The sequence below is a fragment of the Kockiozyma suomiensis genome, assembly GCF_038497685.1.
Source record: "Kockiozyma suomiensis strain NRRL Y-17356 unplaced genomic scaffold V2V93scaffold_20, whole genome shotgun sequence".
Classification (NCBI taxonomy): Eukaryota; Fungi; Ascomycota; class Lipomycetes; order Lipomycetales; family Lipomycetaceae; genus Kockiozyma; species Kockiozyma suomiensis.
The window spans coordinates 53,968-70,149 of record NW_027117683.1 but is presented as its reverse complement, the minus strand read 5'-3'; the positions used below and the strand labels follow the sequence as shown (position 1 = coordinate 70,149).

Below are 16,182 nucleotides of genomic sequence, written 5' to 3'. Positions count from 1 at the left end.
TCCGATGATGGCATTATCGCCACAGCCGTCACAAATCGCTCTGCAAGAAATAAAAAAAAGATCCAAAACAGCGAATTAAGAAGTAACAAAAAATTAAAAAAAAAAAAAAAAAAAACTCCATAATATAACGGCAGTTCCGCGCTCATCCAAAACATGCATATAAAATATTGCAGAATTATGCGATTTATTAAATTATATCCGCACACTTGATATGTTGGATTGCAGAGAACTTGAGCCCGCCGCGCCGGCTGTAATCGTCTGCTGCTTTCTGAGCTGATGAACACACTATACACATCTATTAGCTACCACTCTGGAAAATGCAATTATTAGCCGTACTGCTTACCTTGTTGATCGTCTGCACCAACAAAGCCGGCTTCAAAGGCTTAGACAAGTACTCATCCATCTGAGCCTGCATGCATCGTTCGCGGTCACCCAACATCGCATGCGCAGTCAGCGCAACAATCGGCGTCCGCGCCCGCACACCAATATACTGCTTTTCCCATTCCCTGATACGCGCAGTCGCCTCGAATCCACCCATGACCGGCATCTGCACATCCATGAGCACGATATCGTACCTTTTCCTCTTGACTGCTTCAAAAGCCTCGAGACCGTTCTCGACAACCTCGACTGAGTGCTTGTATTTCTCAAGAATACGCACGGCAAGTTTCTGGTTCACAATATTATCCTCGGCAAGCAAAATCTCATACGTCTTTGCACCATCAGAATTAAGCGGTGCAGCGCGTGACTCAAGCGCCGGACGCAACGCATTGCCCATATCTTGAACTGAACATGGTGTATTACCATAAGAAGTAATACCAAGATCGAGGCAGAGCTTGAGGTTCACTTGTGGAATACATGGGTTAAGTAAGACAAGTGGAATGTACTTTAGATGGTTGAGCTTGCGCAGCTTGCTGGCAATTTCAAGCGAGTCGACAATAATCGTGTCAAACTTGGGACCACTTTGATCGACGGGCAAAGGTGCATCTTCAAGCGAGTGGACAACCCACGGATTTAAACCTAACTTGTTGATAGCATCAATTAGGTCGTCAGTGACATTCCTTTCATGAGTAGTGTCAATGAAAAGCACATTGTGATTTTTAAACGGCGCCAAATTCTCAAGAAGTGGGTTAAGTCCTCCCTCGGCCTGTCGCACTGACAAAGTGAAATAAAACTGCGATCCCTTGCCATACTCAGACTTGACCCACACATCACCACCCATGAGATTGATGAGCTGTCGCGAAATCGAGAGACCAAGACCAGTACCTCCGAACTTGCGCGTAGTAGATCCATCTGCTTGACAGAAAGTGTCAAAAATTACATCAAGCTTATCATTTTGAATACCAATTCCGGTATCCGAAACACAAAACTCAATCAGCATTTCATCAGGCGCATACTTGGGGTACGACCCTGCGACCGGTAGACAAGCTCGACGTACACTGAGCGCCACCTCTCCACTTTCCGTAAATTTAATAGCATTGCCAACCAGATTGAGAATAACTTGGCGCAATCTGAATGAGTCACCGATCAAATTATCAGGAAATGTATTGTTGATTTTGTATACGAGGTCCAAATGTTTTTCATTGGCCTTGACGGCCAGTGTCTTCAGGGCGCCAAAGACGGTGCCTCGAAGAGAGAATGCAATGCGCTCGATTGTCATGCGATTGGCTTCAATCTTTGAAATATCAAGAATGTCATCAATGATTGTGAGTAGTGAGTTGGCAAGATTATGCACGATCGACAACATCTCGCGCTGGTACTGAGTCAGCTCAGTATCCAACGAAAGTTGCGTCATACCGATAATGCCGTTCATCGGCGTGCGAATCTCGTGAGACATGTTGGCCAAGAACTCGGATTTGGTGCGGTTAGCCAGCTCTGCCGCTTCACGAGCGGCTGTGTTGCGCTGGATAGATTCACGAAGATTGAGAACCATCTGATTGATCTTTGTTTTCAGCGCGTCCATTTCGCCAGATGCTTCGACAGTAATAAACCTGGTGAAATCACCATCTGTGGCGGCAGCCGTAATTTGCGCAAAAGCACGCACTTGAGTTGTAAGATTCGCAGCCATGATATTGACATTAGTGGTAATTTCCTTCCACAGACCATCAACATCGGAAACTTGCGCTTGTACACCCAATTTTCCATCAATACCGACATCTTTGGCTACTCTAGTTACCTCGGAAGCAAAAAGTTGTAGTCGGTCAACCATCTTGTTGATTGTAGATTTAAGTGCCAACATCTCTCCCTGAGCATGGACATCAATCTTGCGTGACAAATCACCTTCAGCGACAGCAGTCGTGACATCGGCAATCGAACGCACCTGCATCAGGTTGTTAGCAAAGCTGACGTCTGATAATGGAAAAAAAAAAATACATACTTGAATGGTAAGATTAGAGGCCATGACGTTTACATTTTCAGTAATTTCTTTCCATGCACCTTCAACATCTTCGACTGTAGCCTGACCGCCAAGAATACCTTCAGTTCCTACCGCTCTAGCTACCTTTGTAACTTCAAGAGCGAAGTTTTGTAAGCGATCAACCATCTTGTTAATTGTGGACTTCAGATCGAGCATTTCACCGCGGCAGTTGGCCGACACCTTTTGAGAAAGGTCGCCACGAGCAACCGCAGTAGTAACTTTAGCAATATTACGCACTTGATCGGTCAAGTTTGAGGCCATGGCGTTGACATTATCTGTAAGCTCACGCCAGATACCTTCGACGCCTTCAATCTGTGCCTGTCCACCCAAACGACCCTCAACACCCGTTTCACGCGCCACACGAGTGACTTCAAAGGCAAAAGTACGGAGTTGGTCGACCATAGAGTTAATCGTCTCCTGCAGTTCCAGAATTTCACCTTGTGCGTGGACATTAATTTTTCGCGAAAGGTCACCTTGCGCGACTGCGCGAGTGACATCAGCGATTTCACGCACCTGGTTGGTAAGATTGGAAGCCATAATATTTACATTATCTGTTAGCTCATGCCAGACACCTTCCGTACCTTCGCCTTCGGCTTGCCCACCAAGTGTACCGCCGGCGACTTCTGTCGCCACTCGAGTAACTTCTGAGGCAAACCGTTGAAGTTGGTCCATCATTCTGTTTATAGTTTCTTTGAATTTAACAATTTCGGGGTCAAGCTCTTCCCTGTGAACAGTAACTTTTTTCGAAAGATCACCCTGAGCGACAGCTATAACAACTTCTCCAATTTCAAGCAAGGCACGCTGAAAGGCACGGTTTGCGTTTTGTGATTTGCGCAGCTCGCGATGGAGGATGTTTGTGTCGACTATCCGACGCTCATGGGGTTCGAATGATTCTGTAAAGTCACGGATCATCTCGCGCGCTTGAGCAAGGTCGAGTTCAAGGGCGCGCACCGTGGCCTTGCGCTCGAGTAGATCGCGTTCCTGAGCCTTGACTTTGACATTAAGCTTTGAGAGCTCGACGAGTTGGAGGTCGTATTTTGCCTCCAGCGAGATGCGATTCTCAGAAGCGTAGGCAAGAACATCGACGTCGGGATCAACACCCGGAGTAGTAGCACTAGTGGTCGAAGATACAATAGAAGAGGCGGTGGAGGACTGCGTCGAAAGCGACGGATGAACAGCAACAGCCGAGGCGTTGGCGAATACGGTTGCCGACTGCTGTTGCTGTTGCTGTTGCACATGCTGCTGCTGCTGCTGAGGTTGAGCATAAAGAAGGTCACGCACACGGTAAAGGACCGCAGCAAGCTCTTTCTCTAGCTGATCTTTGATATCGCAAGGAGTGCCCGGCAGTACGATGGGCTTTGTTGAGGTGATGAGGAGCGAGTCGGCGGCGGCGAGGTTGTGCAGGACCGAGACCACGGCCTGGCAGGAGACATCGTCGCAGGAGCCCATAGTAGCAGCAAGAGAAGCTCTTGCTCACGCGAGAAGGTGAGAAGAAAGGAGGACGAGGGAGAGACGGAGGGTGAGCAAGTGAGCGAAACAGGAGGTGGAAGAGGCAATCGCTGGAGGAGTACGAAAGTTTCTGGAGCCGGTCGCGGCTCGCGGACAAAGATGGGGATCAGACTACGGAGAGAAAATGGTCCTAAAGGAGGCGCAGGTTTACCCATAATAATAACGGGCCCACATGCGCGAACCGCTTGAAACGCACCAGTGACGTCGACAACTCATGACCCTTGCTTAGTCATATATCGTCTGCTGCTCCGGTACTTTCGTCCGGGCGAAAACCTAATTAAATTGACAGTGCATCGGACAGAGAACTTTAGAAAAAGCCGAGAGCAAGCAAAAATTGCGATCTGCGACAAGAGAGTTCAGGGTGAAATAAGCTCGCTGGTGGGCTATCGTCTATTTCGTCTCTTGGTTAATTGCCCTAATCGCCGCGTAAATATCTTTGCCGCTGTTTCTGAATATCCAGCTGTGTATTCTACTGTGAAAAAAAATCTGCTATTGCCCATTGCTGGATATACGTTTGTGTAGGATACTGTATAGATAATCTGTTTCGTGTTGTTTTTCAAAGCTGGTCGTGTTTCGTAAAATAACACTAAGTGGCTGCCGCAACGGTCGCTGATCAGTAGCTGATCTCATTTCGCGAGCACATTCCACATTAACTGCTTCTTACATTATATATGTCGCCATTACTAACAAACCTCTTTTCTAATAATCTCTAGGATCTAAAATGTGCGTCCGATATCGCTCTCGCTGGCGCGGGTAAGGAATAGCTGCTATGCGGCTCATGCGGACTGCACTATCCCGGTGCCGCTACCCCTCCTTCGTCTGCCTCTTCTCTTTTATCATGAACCATTAGACCCTTCAATCGTTCGTAAATTGATCGTATATTCATCATTGTGAGCAATTGATTTTTTTTTATGCTTGAAATTTTAATTGCTAATGTCGCCATAGATGACTGACTTTCTCTCAACCTACGCCGCCTTCGCTGCTGCACCCACCGATCCGACGACTGGCGCTGCAATCATCTCTTTGCTCGAGGAACAGGAGTCTTCTCTCGTTTTTTCATCCATGGATTCTGCCGCAGCTCAAAGTCTTGGTCAGACGATCCTCTCTGTCTCCCCCCAAAGTCTCAATCCCGACTCGCCCACAGCAAAGCCTATCGTCGTGGCCGTCTACATCGGCACCAACCTCCTATACTACAGCGCACAGGACGGCACTGCTACCGATAACTTTGAGTGGATCCAGCGCAAGGCGCTTACCGTTCTCCGCTTTGGCCACTCTTCTCTATTGATGGGGATCAAGGCCGAATCCGCCGGCGTCACTTTCAACCAGCGTTTCGCTATCCCGATTACCGAGGCCGTCGGTGCCGGTGGTGGATTCCCGCTCTTCGTCAAGGGTGTCAAGTACCCTGTCGGTATGATTGGTGTCAGCGGCTTGCCACATATGGAGGACCACGATGTCTTGGTAAGAGGTATCTCCAAATACCTCTCCGAGTTATAGATTTCTAGATTGATACAGGATCCTAATAGTCGTATATCTATGTTACGAAAAACTGCTCTGAATAATAGCTAGTCTTTTTAAAAACATAGCTTGAGAATAGAAGAACGTCGATGAATTTTGAAAGACTACAACTAAATTTAAACGCTTCGGTATAAAGTAATCACGTCCTCCATGTTATACCCACGCAGTAACAAATCAGTGAAAAAATTCATAGAGCAGAAGAAACAAACCGAATCAGCATTGATATCTAGAAAAAAATAACCTCATGATTATCTAGTATAAAATATACACAAAAAAAATTTCGTCACAGACAAGATTCGAACTTGCGCGGGCAGAACCCAACGCCTAACAACTACTTTAAGAAATAGCAGGGCGTCGCCTTAACCACTCGGCCACTGGGACTTTCATAGTGGATTGTTGAAATTTGCTTACTATATACCAAAGACAAATTCCTAACCCTTACAATGCTTTTCCGTTTGATTATATTGTTATATTTCGTTGTGCTCTAAATCGTCTGTAAATATATATATATACAATCATAGTCATTACTTGAATACTGAAAGTAGGACTCCATTGGCATGACAGCTGGCTGGAGTTGATTTAGCTCGCGCTACACTCGGGGCGTTGCGGAGGTCAATCTGGAGTTTCGACAATCGCTTTGTCTAACCAACATTGTTTTACATCTTCACCGTCTTTATTCTATATTCTCAGTATTGCATTTTCGAAGTATCGGAATATCGTCTTACGATTTATTTTAGTTTATTTTTTTTTGTCGTCGGCTCGTGATGAAGGGTTTCGGCTGAAGTTAGCTTTTGCTTTGGCTGGTATAAACATTCATATAGATGAATATCTTGCAGCTCAAAAACCCTAGTCTGGGTTTGTTTTTGGCTTCTTTTTCGATTATAGGTAACTTCTACAAATCAAGAATTATTGCGCAATAAAATAACTACAATTTCTTGAGAGATTAGGAAGTTGGCTTGTTGGAGCTGGTTTAACGCGATCCTAGAGACAGTAAATTAGGTCTATCAGGCATTATTATGTACTCTCTAGCTCATTTGGTAAAACAACTACCACTCTAATTGGACATAAAATAATATAAAGCAATTCAGTGATTAATTTAGTTCCACATATCTAACGTAATGATTTTCTGCAGACGTATAACTTGCCTGCTATTTCCTTTTTCTCTAAAAAAATATTTTCATTCAGACTTTTCGTTCTCGATGTGATTTACACATTTATGATTTAGTCGTCATAAGTGACAGAGTAAATATCAAAGTAAACAGGGCTTTCTTTGAAGGACAGGTATCTGCCGGGGTTAACAGCACCGTAAGTAGACTGGCCCTGGACCTTGACGGTGTATCCCTTTGACGCGACATAATCAATCTCAAAGACTGAAGCATTGTCGATCGACGAGACGAACTTGCCAGTGCTGGTAAGGTATCCAGAGTTAGCAGACTTAATCTTGAACTCGTGCGAGAAAGCATCACCCTGCTGGTAAACAATGAAGCGGAAATCCTTGCTAGAAAAGTCAGTGATCTCAGCCGATCTAATGTACTTTTCCCCTTCGGCATGCGAGAGGCCAAAATCAGTGCCTCGGACAGTCATAGCAAAGACAAGGTAACGCCCTTCAGTCAAAGCACCACGAATAGGCTTGTAGCCATCCTCTGTCCAAAGAGATTCAGTAATATTCTGCTCACCGTAGGGCACTGGAGGTCGGATGAGTCCCTTGTTATCATTCTGACAGTCGCTGGTGGCCACGTACGCGCCGTCCTCATAGTGAGGCCACGAAACGTTAGTCAACGTAGGCAAATCAGAGCGGGCGTTGGTGAAGTCAAACATGCCAGTCAAGTCCGACATGTGGTCACGACGCCAGCCGTTAATAGTGCTAAGTGTGACGTTCTTGCCGTTCGCAGCTGCCCACTTCTCAATGAACATAAGCTGCGAAGTGTGGTCAGAAGGTTCGGTGAAAACATATCCACCTCGCGACCAAGGAGAGATAGCAAAGAATGGAAGACGAAATCCAGGACCAGCGGGAACGTACTGAGTAGTGTCGCGGTAATCGACATCCCACTCACCGGCGGTACCATTGGGTGCCACGAATGGCGGGACGTGGTCGCCCCATCCTCCAGTCTCATCGTACGAAATGAAAATGACAGTTTCGTTGTAGATAGGACTATTCTCAATGGCTTCAATAGTCTTCTCGATAATCCAAGCACCCGAGTTGGGGGTGTTAGGAGGGTGCTCAGATAGAGGAAACGATCCGATAATCCATGACACCTCGGGAAGAGTACCGTTTGCAGCCTGTTCCAAAAAAAGGGGAAATCCAGCGTAGGTCAGACCCTTGGCAGCAAGAGGATCCGTAGCATTGGAATTCTTGTAGTTTTCAAAGTAGAACATGGGATCATCGTTAGTTGAGTCTGCATCACGGTAGACAAACCACGAAATGTTATTGTTCTCAAGCTGCTCCGGCATAGTATCCCAGTCGAGAGGGTAGCAATCATACAAAACACCGTTGTTATTTTCACATTCGTCGTTAAACCAGTTCTCAATGAATGGACCACCGATGACCTCACGGTCACCAACGGTACCGCCAATATTCAGCGTACCAGAAATCCAGGAGGCACGGTTGGGACCAGTCGGACCTATTATGCAGAAACATTAACTTTATATTTACCAAAGTGTAGATGAGAGGGTCTGCGGCTCACCGATCAAGAACTCAGTATACATGTCTCCGACAGTCCAACCCTCAGCAACCGCAAAGTGAGTAGGCACATCCTGACGACGCAGGTAACCCCATGAGTACTCGGAATTGTTGGTGACCCATCCTATTTTATATTAGTTCTGCTTGCACATTACTTACACGAGCTGATACCACGATCTTACCATTGATTTCACCATTGTTCCAGGCATCGTGGTTCTCAATCCAATCGTTGGAGCCACCGGTAGCGCACTGAATACCGGGAGAGTAGGAAGAATTAGCTCCCAAGTAGAACGGAAGAAGGTAGTCTGCTTTGGAAGAGTCGGTAGGTCTATTTGTCCATCAATATAACTGTCCCAAATTATTTAACGCCGAAACATACTGGTACCAAATAGGCAATCCATTGTCACCAATTTTCACATTGGGATCCTTGAATCCACGAACTCCGGACATGGAACCAAGGTAATGGTCAAAAGCACGATTTTCCTGCATGAGCATGACAATGTGCTTTACGTCCTTGATAGTTCCCGTCGCCGAATTCTCGGCGGACGCGGTGGAAAATGCGGCAGCAGCCAAGAGAGCCACTGCCCTAGCATATTGTGTGAGGGAAACCATGGCTAATCAGTCGTTACTGAGTTTCTTCAATAAACAGATAAACTTGACCATGGCGGGATGGACCTGTTATATATATATATATATATCTCTGTTGACGTGTTTCCCCAAATTTGACATATCCAATCATAACTCAATCAAATCCAAAAATCATCTCTGAGAATGCTTTTCCACTATGCAGCGTATCATATGAGTACAGACTAAAAAAAGGGACAAGAAAGTTCTTTGCCGCGCCAATGGAAATGAGATTGTCTCGTGCCCTTGAATAGATGCCGCTTTGGGAAAGCTAGACGAACTATCAACATCTCATCCGCATCTAATGCATACACGTGTGCAAGGGAGTCGTACTTTTGATACAAGAGAAAAGCTACTGGCGGCTACATGGGTTAAAATTACTGTCCAGAAAACTTAAATACGAGATGAGGTGGAATGCGATTGCCGTAGTTTGGATTATATGGCCACTGGAATTACCTACTTGTTATGAAGCTCATTAAACTAGATTTGATTTCCTGATTACAAAAGAAGACTCATATAGAAACATATTTTTACGTCTAGTTGATTTGGATAATAAATAATCTTTTGTTGGGAGATACCCAACTTGCGATCAATGCAGAGATTTGGCATGAACTTTTGACAAGAACGGCTCGCGGCGGAACTTCCGACTATTGCCGGCCCGACATCTTTTTCGTAAACTGCTTTTAGGCTGTAAAATAAACTGACTTATAGTACACAATTATGTGATCTGTCACAGGTAATCGTAATATCCTGGTTTGACAGTTGACATTGAAAAGAACGACAGGCTGTAACAGCCGCACGTGGACTATAATGATTGCCTACTAAAAATGTGCAAAGTGAAGCAGCGTCGAATAATTTGCCTGACTTTACAAAATCATTTATTTAGACCTTGAATCTGCTAGATTCTTGCAAAGCTTGTTAGCAAACCGTTTGTCTAAGGTCCGACTTCCTTGCATATCCGTTGAGTATGATATCGCAATATGTAATAACCTGCAATAGGAATGCGCATGCGCGTTTTCTTGTATTACAATTGTTGTATGATAATAAGCAGCTGAAGCCATTTTCACCGCATCGTTTCTATAGGAATGGTGACCAGATCTAAGCTACATCTTTTGCTTCCGTATTTTGCTAGGAGTAGAACTCCCACCGGTAAACTTAATTCCAGAGATTACGTCTAGTGGGCAGTAGTCTATCAAAGCGTTGGCGTCTGACCAATTGTTGGCCATCGTCACCATCATGTGGACAGATATGACAGAAATATTTTGCAACTGATTGGCTAAAGTGCCACAATTGGTTCGCTTACTTCGCTCAAGCTGTACATTTTGGTTGTTAAAAGTAATGAAAGTACTTCTCTCGACAACTTTCTCGCAGAAGCTATCCTGCAGTCACAAATCTGGTTTGCTACAGAACACATTTCTCAACACCAAGAGACCAAATTTCTGCGTCCCTGACTAAATAATATACACACAGGTAAACGGTCGTCAACGCAGAGCGACATTAACATCACCACTACAATAAAGTTTCTATTCCAAGACATGCCCTGAGCCGCATGGCCCTTGATCCAAGCTCCCCGCTAGCGAGAAATAAAAGCATCGCGAACAGGCCAATCATTCTGGCTTTGACAATCCCGTGGACTAGGCACAAGACTCAGTGTAGCCAATCTTCAGCAGCCGGATATCCAATGCAGAAATTCCAGCAAACTTACCACTATTTGTGAAGAGAATCTGGTACCCTCGGCCCATTAAGACATGCGGAAGGGCGTTTGCTAGTCGCAGCTAGTTGCGGCTCTTGGCGGGTCCTAGCAAGTAAGCCAATTTTTGAATCAGGATCAAGGTCTGCAAAGTAAACCTTTTTGTTTCATCTTATTTTTGTTCCTGTTCTGAATGGAGTTCGGGGGTATTTCCGCCCTCCCCAAAAGCTTAGATAGTGCTTAGTGCAGCACATCAAGTCGGGCACCGTCAGCTTAATCTATCGCCTAGTGTGCTTACTGCTTGCTTGTCAAGTATAGTCATTATGGCAGGTAGAAATTTTAGTCGATTTGGCAGAGGCAAGTTTTTTTTCCGCGTTCATTTAATAGTGCATCAAAAGCTAATACAAGTTACCTGTCAGGAGTTCTACTGGCGGTGTTAATTTGGGCGGCAATCCTTGCAGTATGGAATCAAGATGCCGTCAGAAGTGCAGCAGACATTGCAATATCTAGTGTGTCGACAGTAGCTACCTCATCATTGCCTAGGATATATGTTGATAACAATCAACAAAATCTACAGGTTTCTGCCGATACAATCGCGGCAATTATGTCGGCTCCGGCTCCAGTTACACATGATCTCATTTGGACGATTGCTCATGACACCTTGTCTCCCGATGGTGTTATTCGAGAAATGACTCTTATAAATAAGTTATTTCCAGGCCCTATTGTACGTGCTCGCAAAGGAGATAGAATGAGAATCAGAGTAAAGAACAACCTTGAGCAATTTGACGAGAATACCAGTCTTCATTTCCATGGATTGTATCAACGCGGAACAAATGTCATGGATGGTGTCCCTGGAGTCACACAGTGTGGAATCCAGCCGAACACTGAGGACTTTGTTTACGAGTTTGATTTAACCCAATCTGGAACATTTTGGTGGCATTCTCATTCTCATTTGCAAAGAGTTGATGGCGCATTTGGTGGACTTATCGTGTATGATCAAGAAGATCATTATCAGATTAGGCGTGATTATGATGAGGAGATATTTATAATTTTGCATGATCATCATCACGCTACTGGAATGGCGATGTATGATTGGTATCTGTCAAAAGACAGCGCTGGCTATGAGGTAAGTTTTATCTCTGTCGATAGTTTATATTATTTTTCGTACTGATATGTGTGCTGCATAGCCTGTTCCAGACAGCGGACTTATCAACGGTATAGGAAAAGTTGATTGCAGCAGAGTCCTTAAGCAGCATAGTTGTGAACCTCCTACTACCCCTCGTCCCAAATTCCAATTTGAAAGAGGAAAACGTTATCGGCTGCGTATTCTCAACGCTTCAGCATTTGCCGAAATTACAATGTCGATCGATGATCATGAGATGGATATTATAGAAGTCGATTCAACTGAAGTCGACAGTTATTCTGTTCATATGCTGACGATAGCACCTGGCCAGCGATACTCTGTAATAGTGCTTGCAGATTCATTATTAGAAGCAGTATGGATGCGACTTCAGATGCAGACAAGTTGTTTTCAATACCGGCCTCCTGCGCTTGACAAGAACTTTGACACGATAATTGAATACAGAAAGCCAGAAACGGCTGTTTCGCGATTTGTGAAAAAGATGTTCAAACGCGAGGTCGAGGAAGAATTTGATCCGGCATTAATTGATTCGCTGAGCTGGGAAGATGCACTTCCGGAGAATGAATGTCTCGATCTTGATGAGTCAAAATTAGCTCCTGTTGTCTCAGCAAGCGTTCCAGATTATACTGTTCGTTATAAAATTTCACCGAAGGTACTTAATCTTGAACGTGTACAACAGGCTCCGTTTGGATTCATTAACCGGACGACTTTCCAGCCTGCAATTGGTGCACCAAATATTCAAGTTGCATTTGGTAAGGCCTTAATCGAAGATACTGTTCTAGTCCCTACAGTAACTGGTAGAGACGATGATCCAATATGGGGAGGAGCGCAACTGGTTACTGAAATCCCACATGGGTCAGTAGTTGAAATGGTCATCAACAACAGCGATGATAACGCGCATCCATTTCATCTTCACGGACATGATTTCTGGGTCGTGAGATCGTACGCTGAATTAGTTGCGGGCGAAGGACGTTGGCGTGAGGAGTATGAAGAACAATATAATATCGAAAATCCAATTCGCAGAGATACAGTGACAATTCCCAGAAAGGGGCATGTGGTCATCAGATTCGTGGCTGATAATCCAGGGATATGGGCATTTCACTGTCATGTTGCATGGCACTTGGCTGCGGGCATGATGATGCAATTTTCAACTGGTCTTGATCATTTTGATAGTAGCACTATTGATGGTGTAATGCTAAAGCATTGTGAAGCTGAGAGAAATCTGGGAGAGCGGTTACTGCGACCAATTCCGGGCGACGAGTATCGTACGCGCACACAGAATGTTCAGGGACAGAGTGACTAAAATGATATTTTACGCAAAAATCTGTAATAGCAAAAAAAAAAAGAAATATAGAAGCATGTCTAAGTATATTTGAAAAACCCAAAACAAAAAATCAGTTCGTCCGAATTAGATCAGCATCGCGCTCTAGATCCTTTGAAGGATCGACTTCATAAGAGCCACTCTCAGCAACAGCTTGCTTCTCTCCAATTTCATAGGCAATGTCTATTTGTGAAGCAGATCCATCACTATGGTCATAATCCAAAAGCATTTCACGTTCAACGAATAATCCATATTTATTTTTAACGAGGCCTTTAAGTTTGACTTCGCGCATGTGACCGAGATGGCAAGTATAGATTGATCCCATGTTGATAACAGCCAAAACAAATGCAACAATGTAGCCGCGGTTCTTTTTGAAGGCAGGTGAATCGGCAGCATCAAAGAAAACTATAGGAAACCAAGCGTAGTTGGCGTACCAAATCACATTACCAATCGCTGGTAAGTATCCACGCATTTCCGTATCATCCTGGAATACTTCAGACACGTAAGCCATGAACATTGAAAAAAAAGAGGATCCGATGTTTGGTACAATGTTTGCGGCAAACTTGAGACCAAAAGGGACACCATCCCAGATGCCCAGGACAAGATTGCCAAACATGTAAGGAATCAAGGCAAATATCGCCAATTGCCATCTCCACTGTGTTAAATCGGAAATGATTGCCAAGGTATAGCCACATACTAAAGCCACAGCGTTACCAATGGTAGGCAAATAATTGATCATTTTCACGCTATAATTTTCAGTCTTTAGCCAAAGATTGAAATAGTCACCGGCACCAGTGATGTATACGGAGTAAGGAGTAATGAAAGCCCAGAATCTCCAGGTCGTAAAGAATCTCACAAATCGCTTTACAGTCATTTTTTGAGTGCCTTTCTTTCCAACTTCAGCCATTCGTCGCATACTGTACTGAATATCGCGCTCTGTAAAGTAGATTGCACGTGTGTTATCCGGAAAATCAGGAATACAAAGGAAACCGGCCAAGCCAATAGGAAGAGAAATACATCCGTCAACAAGGAAAAGCCACTGCCATCCAGCATAGCCACCAACACCATTAAGATTCGTGTATACAGCAGCCTGTAGATAACCAGAGAACATAGAGGCCATCGACCAAGTCATATCCCAAATAATTACGCGCTTAGCAATTTCTTCAGGTTTATACCATGAACCGATAATCATCATCATGGTCGGATAGCAAATACTTTCTGCAAAGCCTTGGAAGAAGCGAAAAATATAGACATACTTAGCGCTAGTAGCTCGAGATAAGAGCATGACACAGATGGTCCAGAAGGCTTCGCAGCATGGAATCATGTACGAGGGACGCACCCAGGTAAGAACAATCTGCGAAGGAACCGAGCCAATCAAGTATCCGCAGTTGAACAAAGTCTTGAAAAGATTGTACTCGTCACCGTTGAGATTTAACTATACAGTATGTCAGACTAATTTCACATTACAACGGTAGCATAAGCATCTTACGTCTTCTTTCATTCCTGAGACATAGGCATTATTTATATTATTCTGATCAAGACTCTTGATGGTATACGACAGCATCAAGTAAAATAAAAGTCCGCGATCTAGTTTGTTCACATACTTGCGCTCTCCTGGAGGCTTAGCGATAACTTCCCAGAAAACAGACATGACTTTTCTCCATTTGGGGCACTCCCAATCTGGAGGATCATAGTAGGGATCACAAGTCGGATCCTCCTTGATCATCTCCATTGTCACCTCATTGCGAGTAAAGGGCCACTTTGTGTTAACCATTGCAAAGATATGCTTTTGAAGAAGAAAAGCATCTCAGAGAGAGGCTTGGTTTAGTATTTATATGTCAAATTGTTATCAGTCTAGCTGTTTATAGTGGATATCATTCGATAGCGATGATTCAAAGTACTGATTACTGCGACAGTACCAAATGCCGACGGTCCACCGATGGGGCGGTATACTAGGACGACAAAGCCTTTTGTGTCGCCAATATGAACCGACATAGTAAACTTACGCCAGCAGAAATCATAGAACAGTCAAAACCGGATGGCGCATCAGCCAACGCATTGCAATTTCAAGAAGTGATTCGAGATCATATAGCAAAATAGAAAGGCTAGAGAAGATATCAAAGTAGCGGTATTGCTATCGACGAGTTTTCTGCTTCGACCCACTGTCAATCAGAGCTGGCCGCGCATGGAAAAAAGGATCGACGAAACCTTGTTCGAACGTAGTATATCTCGTTAACCCTTATCGCTCGCTAAAATAGTGTGCATTATCGTGTAGCACCAATAATCACGACATGATCATGCAAGGAGCAGATAGCTCATAACAGCAAAAGAGCATGATTTAGAGAAAAAAGAGAACTAGATTTACTGTTTTAACAAAAAGAAAGACCCTCTTGTGCTTGTGCGCTCGAACAGCGCACAAGAGGCACAAGCTCGGAACACCAAGCACGGACGCTCTCTAGCCAGTAGTTTATCTTATCCGTGAGCCCTACGCGACATCTACCATTCTTTATCTTTGGCCTATGCACGGTATATCCTAACCTCAATCGTGATTGCGGCATAGCTTCAATTTTTTTATAAGCACTAGTTCAGAATGACTACGAGACGGCAAATGGGAGGTGACTCAGATTGATCGGGCCGAGTGTGGTTTTACTGTTCTTTCTGATATCTCTTTTATCTCTTCTCTTTCTAGGCTCCTTTCCGTGCCGATACACGTCTGGGTGCTGCCTGAATAATAATATACTACTGTGCCATAGTATCTATTGCATATTTTGGCGATTTGGACTAAAGCAGAATGTGGATGAGTGCTGAAAGAGTCAAACCAGAATCATGCGGTGCGATTGCGCGTCTCGTACAAGCACAGCAACGACCTGCACAGCAGCGATGGCTGCAGCGTGCGCCGTGGAATGTAGCCAAATTCGTGATTGGCCTTAACGCAAAGCTTTTGAATAACCTAGCTCTACGCGCACATACTATGCCATACTGGAAGAGCCAAGAATTAAAAATTAAGCATTGCCAAGCAAACTTGGCTGGTCTTCTCCATATTAATCTTCAGAATTGGAATAAAATCATAAATGTCAAAATTTAACCAAACTATGATAACTCTAGTAAAAGATAGTGGCCAAATGAGCTCTCTCTGTCTATAGTCGTTGTGGGCTGCGTCCCTATCGCTCACTAGCTTGTCGAGCAGTGAGATTGATCTGTCAACTAGCGCTATTCGACTCAAAATTGAGTCTGCCATCAACAGATAAAGTCAAAAGCTTACAGAGAATAAATTTGGCTCATCTGTATT

General features: G+C 44.4%; 5 protein-coding genes and 1 non-coding gene across 6 annotated transcripts; 2 read left to right on the top strand and 4 right to left on the bottom strand.

The window, feature by feature from the left end:
- Nucleotides 1-298: 298 nt before the first annotated feature.
- On the bottom strand, nt 299-3,862 carry V2V93DRAFT_329519 (uncharacterized protein; the record flags this gene model as incomplete). The annotated part of the gene is made up of 2 exons (XM_066907628.1): nt 299-2,317; nt 2,375-3,862. The coding sequence occupies 2 exons, from the start codon at nt 3,860-3,862 to the stop codon at nt 299-301; spliced, it is 3,507 nt and encodes a 1,168-aa protein (XP_066763046.1).
- A 1,005-nt stretch (nt 3,863-4,867) lies between these two features.
- V2V93DRAFT_383017 (uncharacterized protein) lies at nt 4,868-5,416 on the top strand (the record flags this gene model as incomplete). Its single annotated transcript, XM_066912176.1, has 1 exon — nt 4,868-5,416. One exon carries the CDS (start codon nt 4,868-4,870, stop codon nt 5,414-5,416), a length of 549 nt encoding a protein of 182 aa, XP_066763045.1.
- A 302-nt stretch (nt 5,417-5,718) lies between these two features.
- Nucleotides 5,719-5,818, bottom strand: V2V93DRAFT_t69. Its single transcript has one exon. It is a non-coding gene; the product is annotated as a tRNA-Ser (tRNA).
- An 840-nt stretch (nt 5,819-6,658) lies between these two features.
- On the bottom strand, nt 6,659-8,729 carry V2V93DRAFT_361508 (phosphoesterase family-domain-containing protein; the record flags this gene model as incomplete). The annotated part of the gene is made up of 4 exons (XM_066908163.1): nt 6,659-8,058; nt 8,122-8,241; nt 8,300-8,445; nt 8,497-8,729. The coding sequence occupies 4 exons, from the start codon at nt 8,727-8,729 to the stop codon at nt 6,659-6,661; spliced, it is 1,899 nt and encodes a 632-aa protein (XP_066763044.1).
- Nucleotides 8,730-10,606: 1,877 nt separating this feature from the next.
- Nucleotides 10,607-12,921, top strand: V2V93DRAFT_136054 (multicopper oxidase-domain-containing protein). The gene is made up of 3 exons (XM_066906823.1): nt 10,607-10,788; nt 10,851-11,557; nt 11,619-12,921. The coding sequence occupies exons 1-3, from the start codon at nt 10,755-10,757 to the stop codon at nt 12,873-12,875; spliced, it is 1,998 nt and encodes a 665-aa protein (XP_066763043.1). The 5' UTR covers nt 10,607-10,754; the 3' UTR covers nt 12,876-12,921.
- Nucleotides 12,883-15,100, bottom strand: V2V93DRAFT_376486 (major facilitator superfamily domain-containing protein). Its single transcript, XM_066911760.1, has 2 exons — nt 14,383-15,100; nt 12,883-14,328 (listed from the first exon to the last, which is right to left on the bottom strand). Exons 1-2 carry the CDS (start codon nt 14,665-14,667, stop codon nt 12,967-12,969), a joined length of 1,647 nt encoding a protein of 548 aa, XP_066763042.1. The 5' UTR covers nt 14,668-15,100; the 3' UTR covers nt 12,883-12,966.
- Between the last annotated feature and the right edge of the window lie 1,082 nt (nt 15,101-16,182).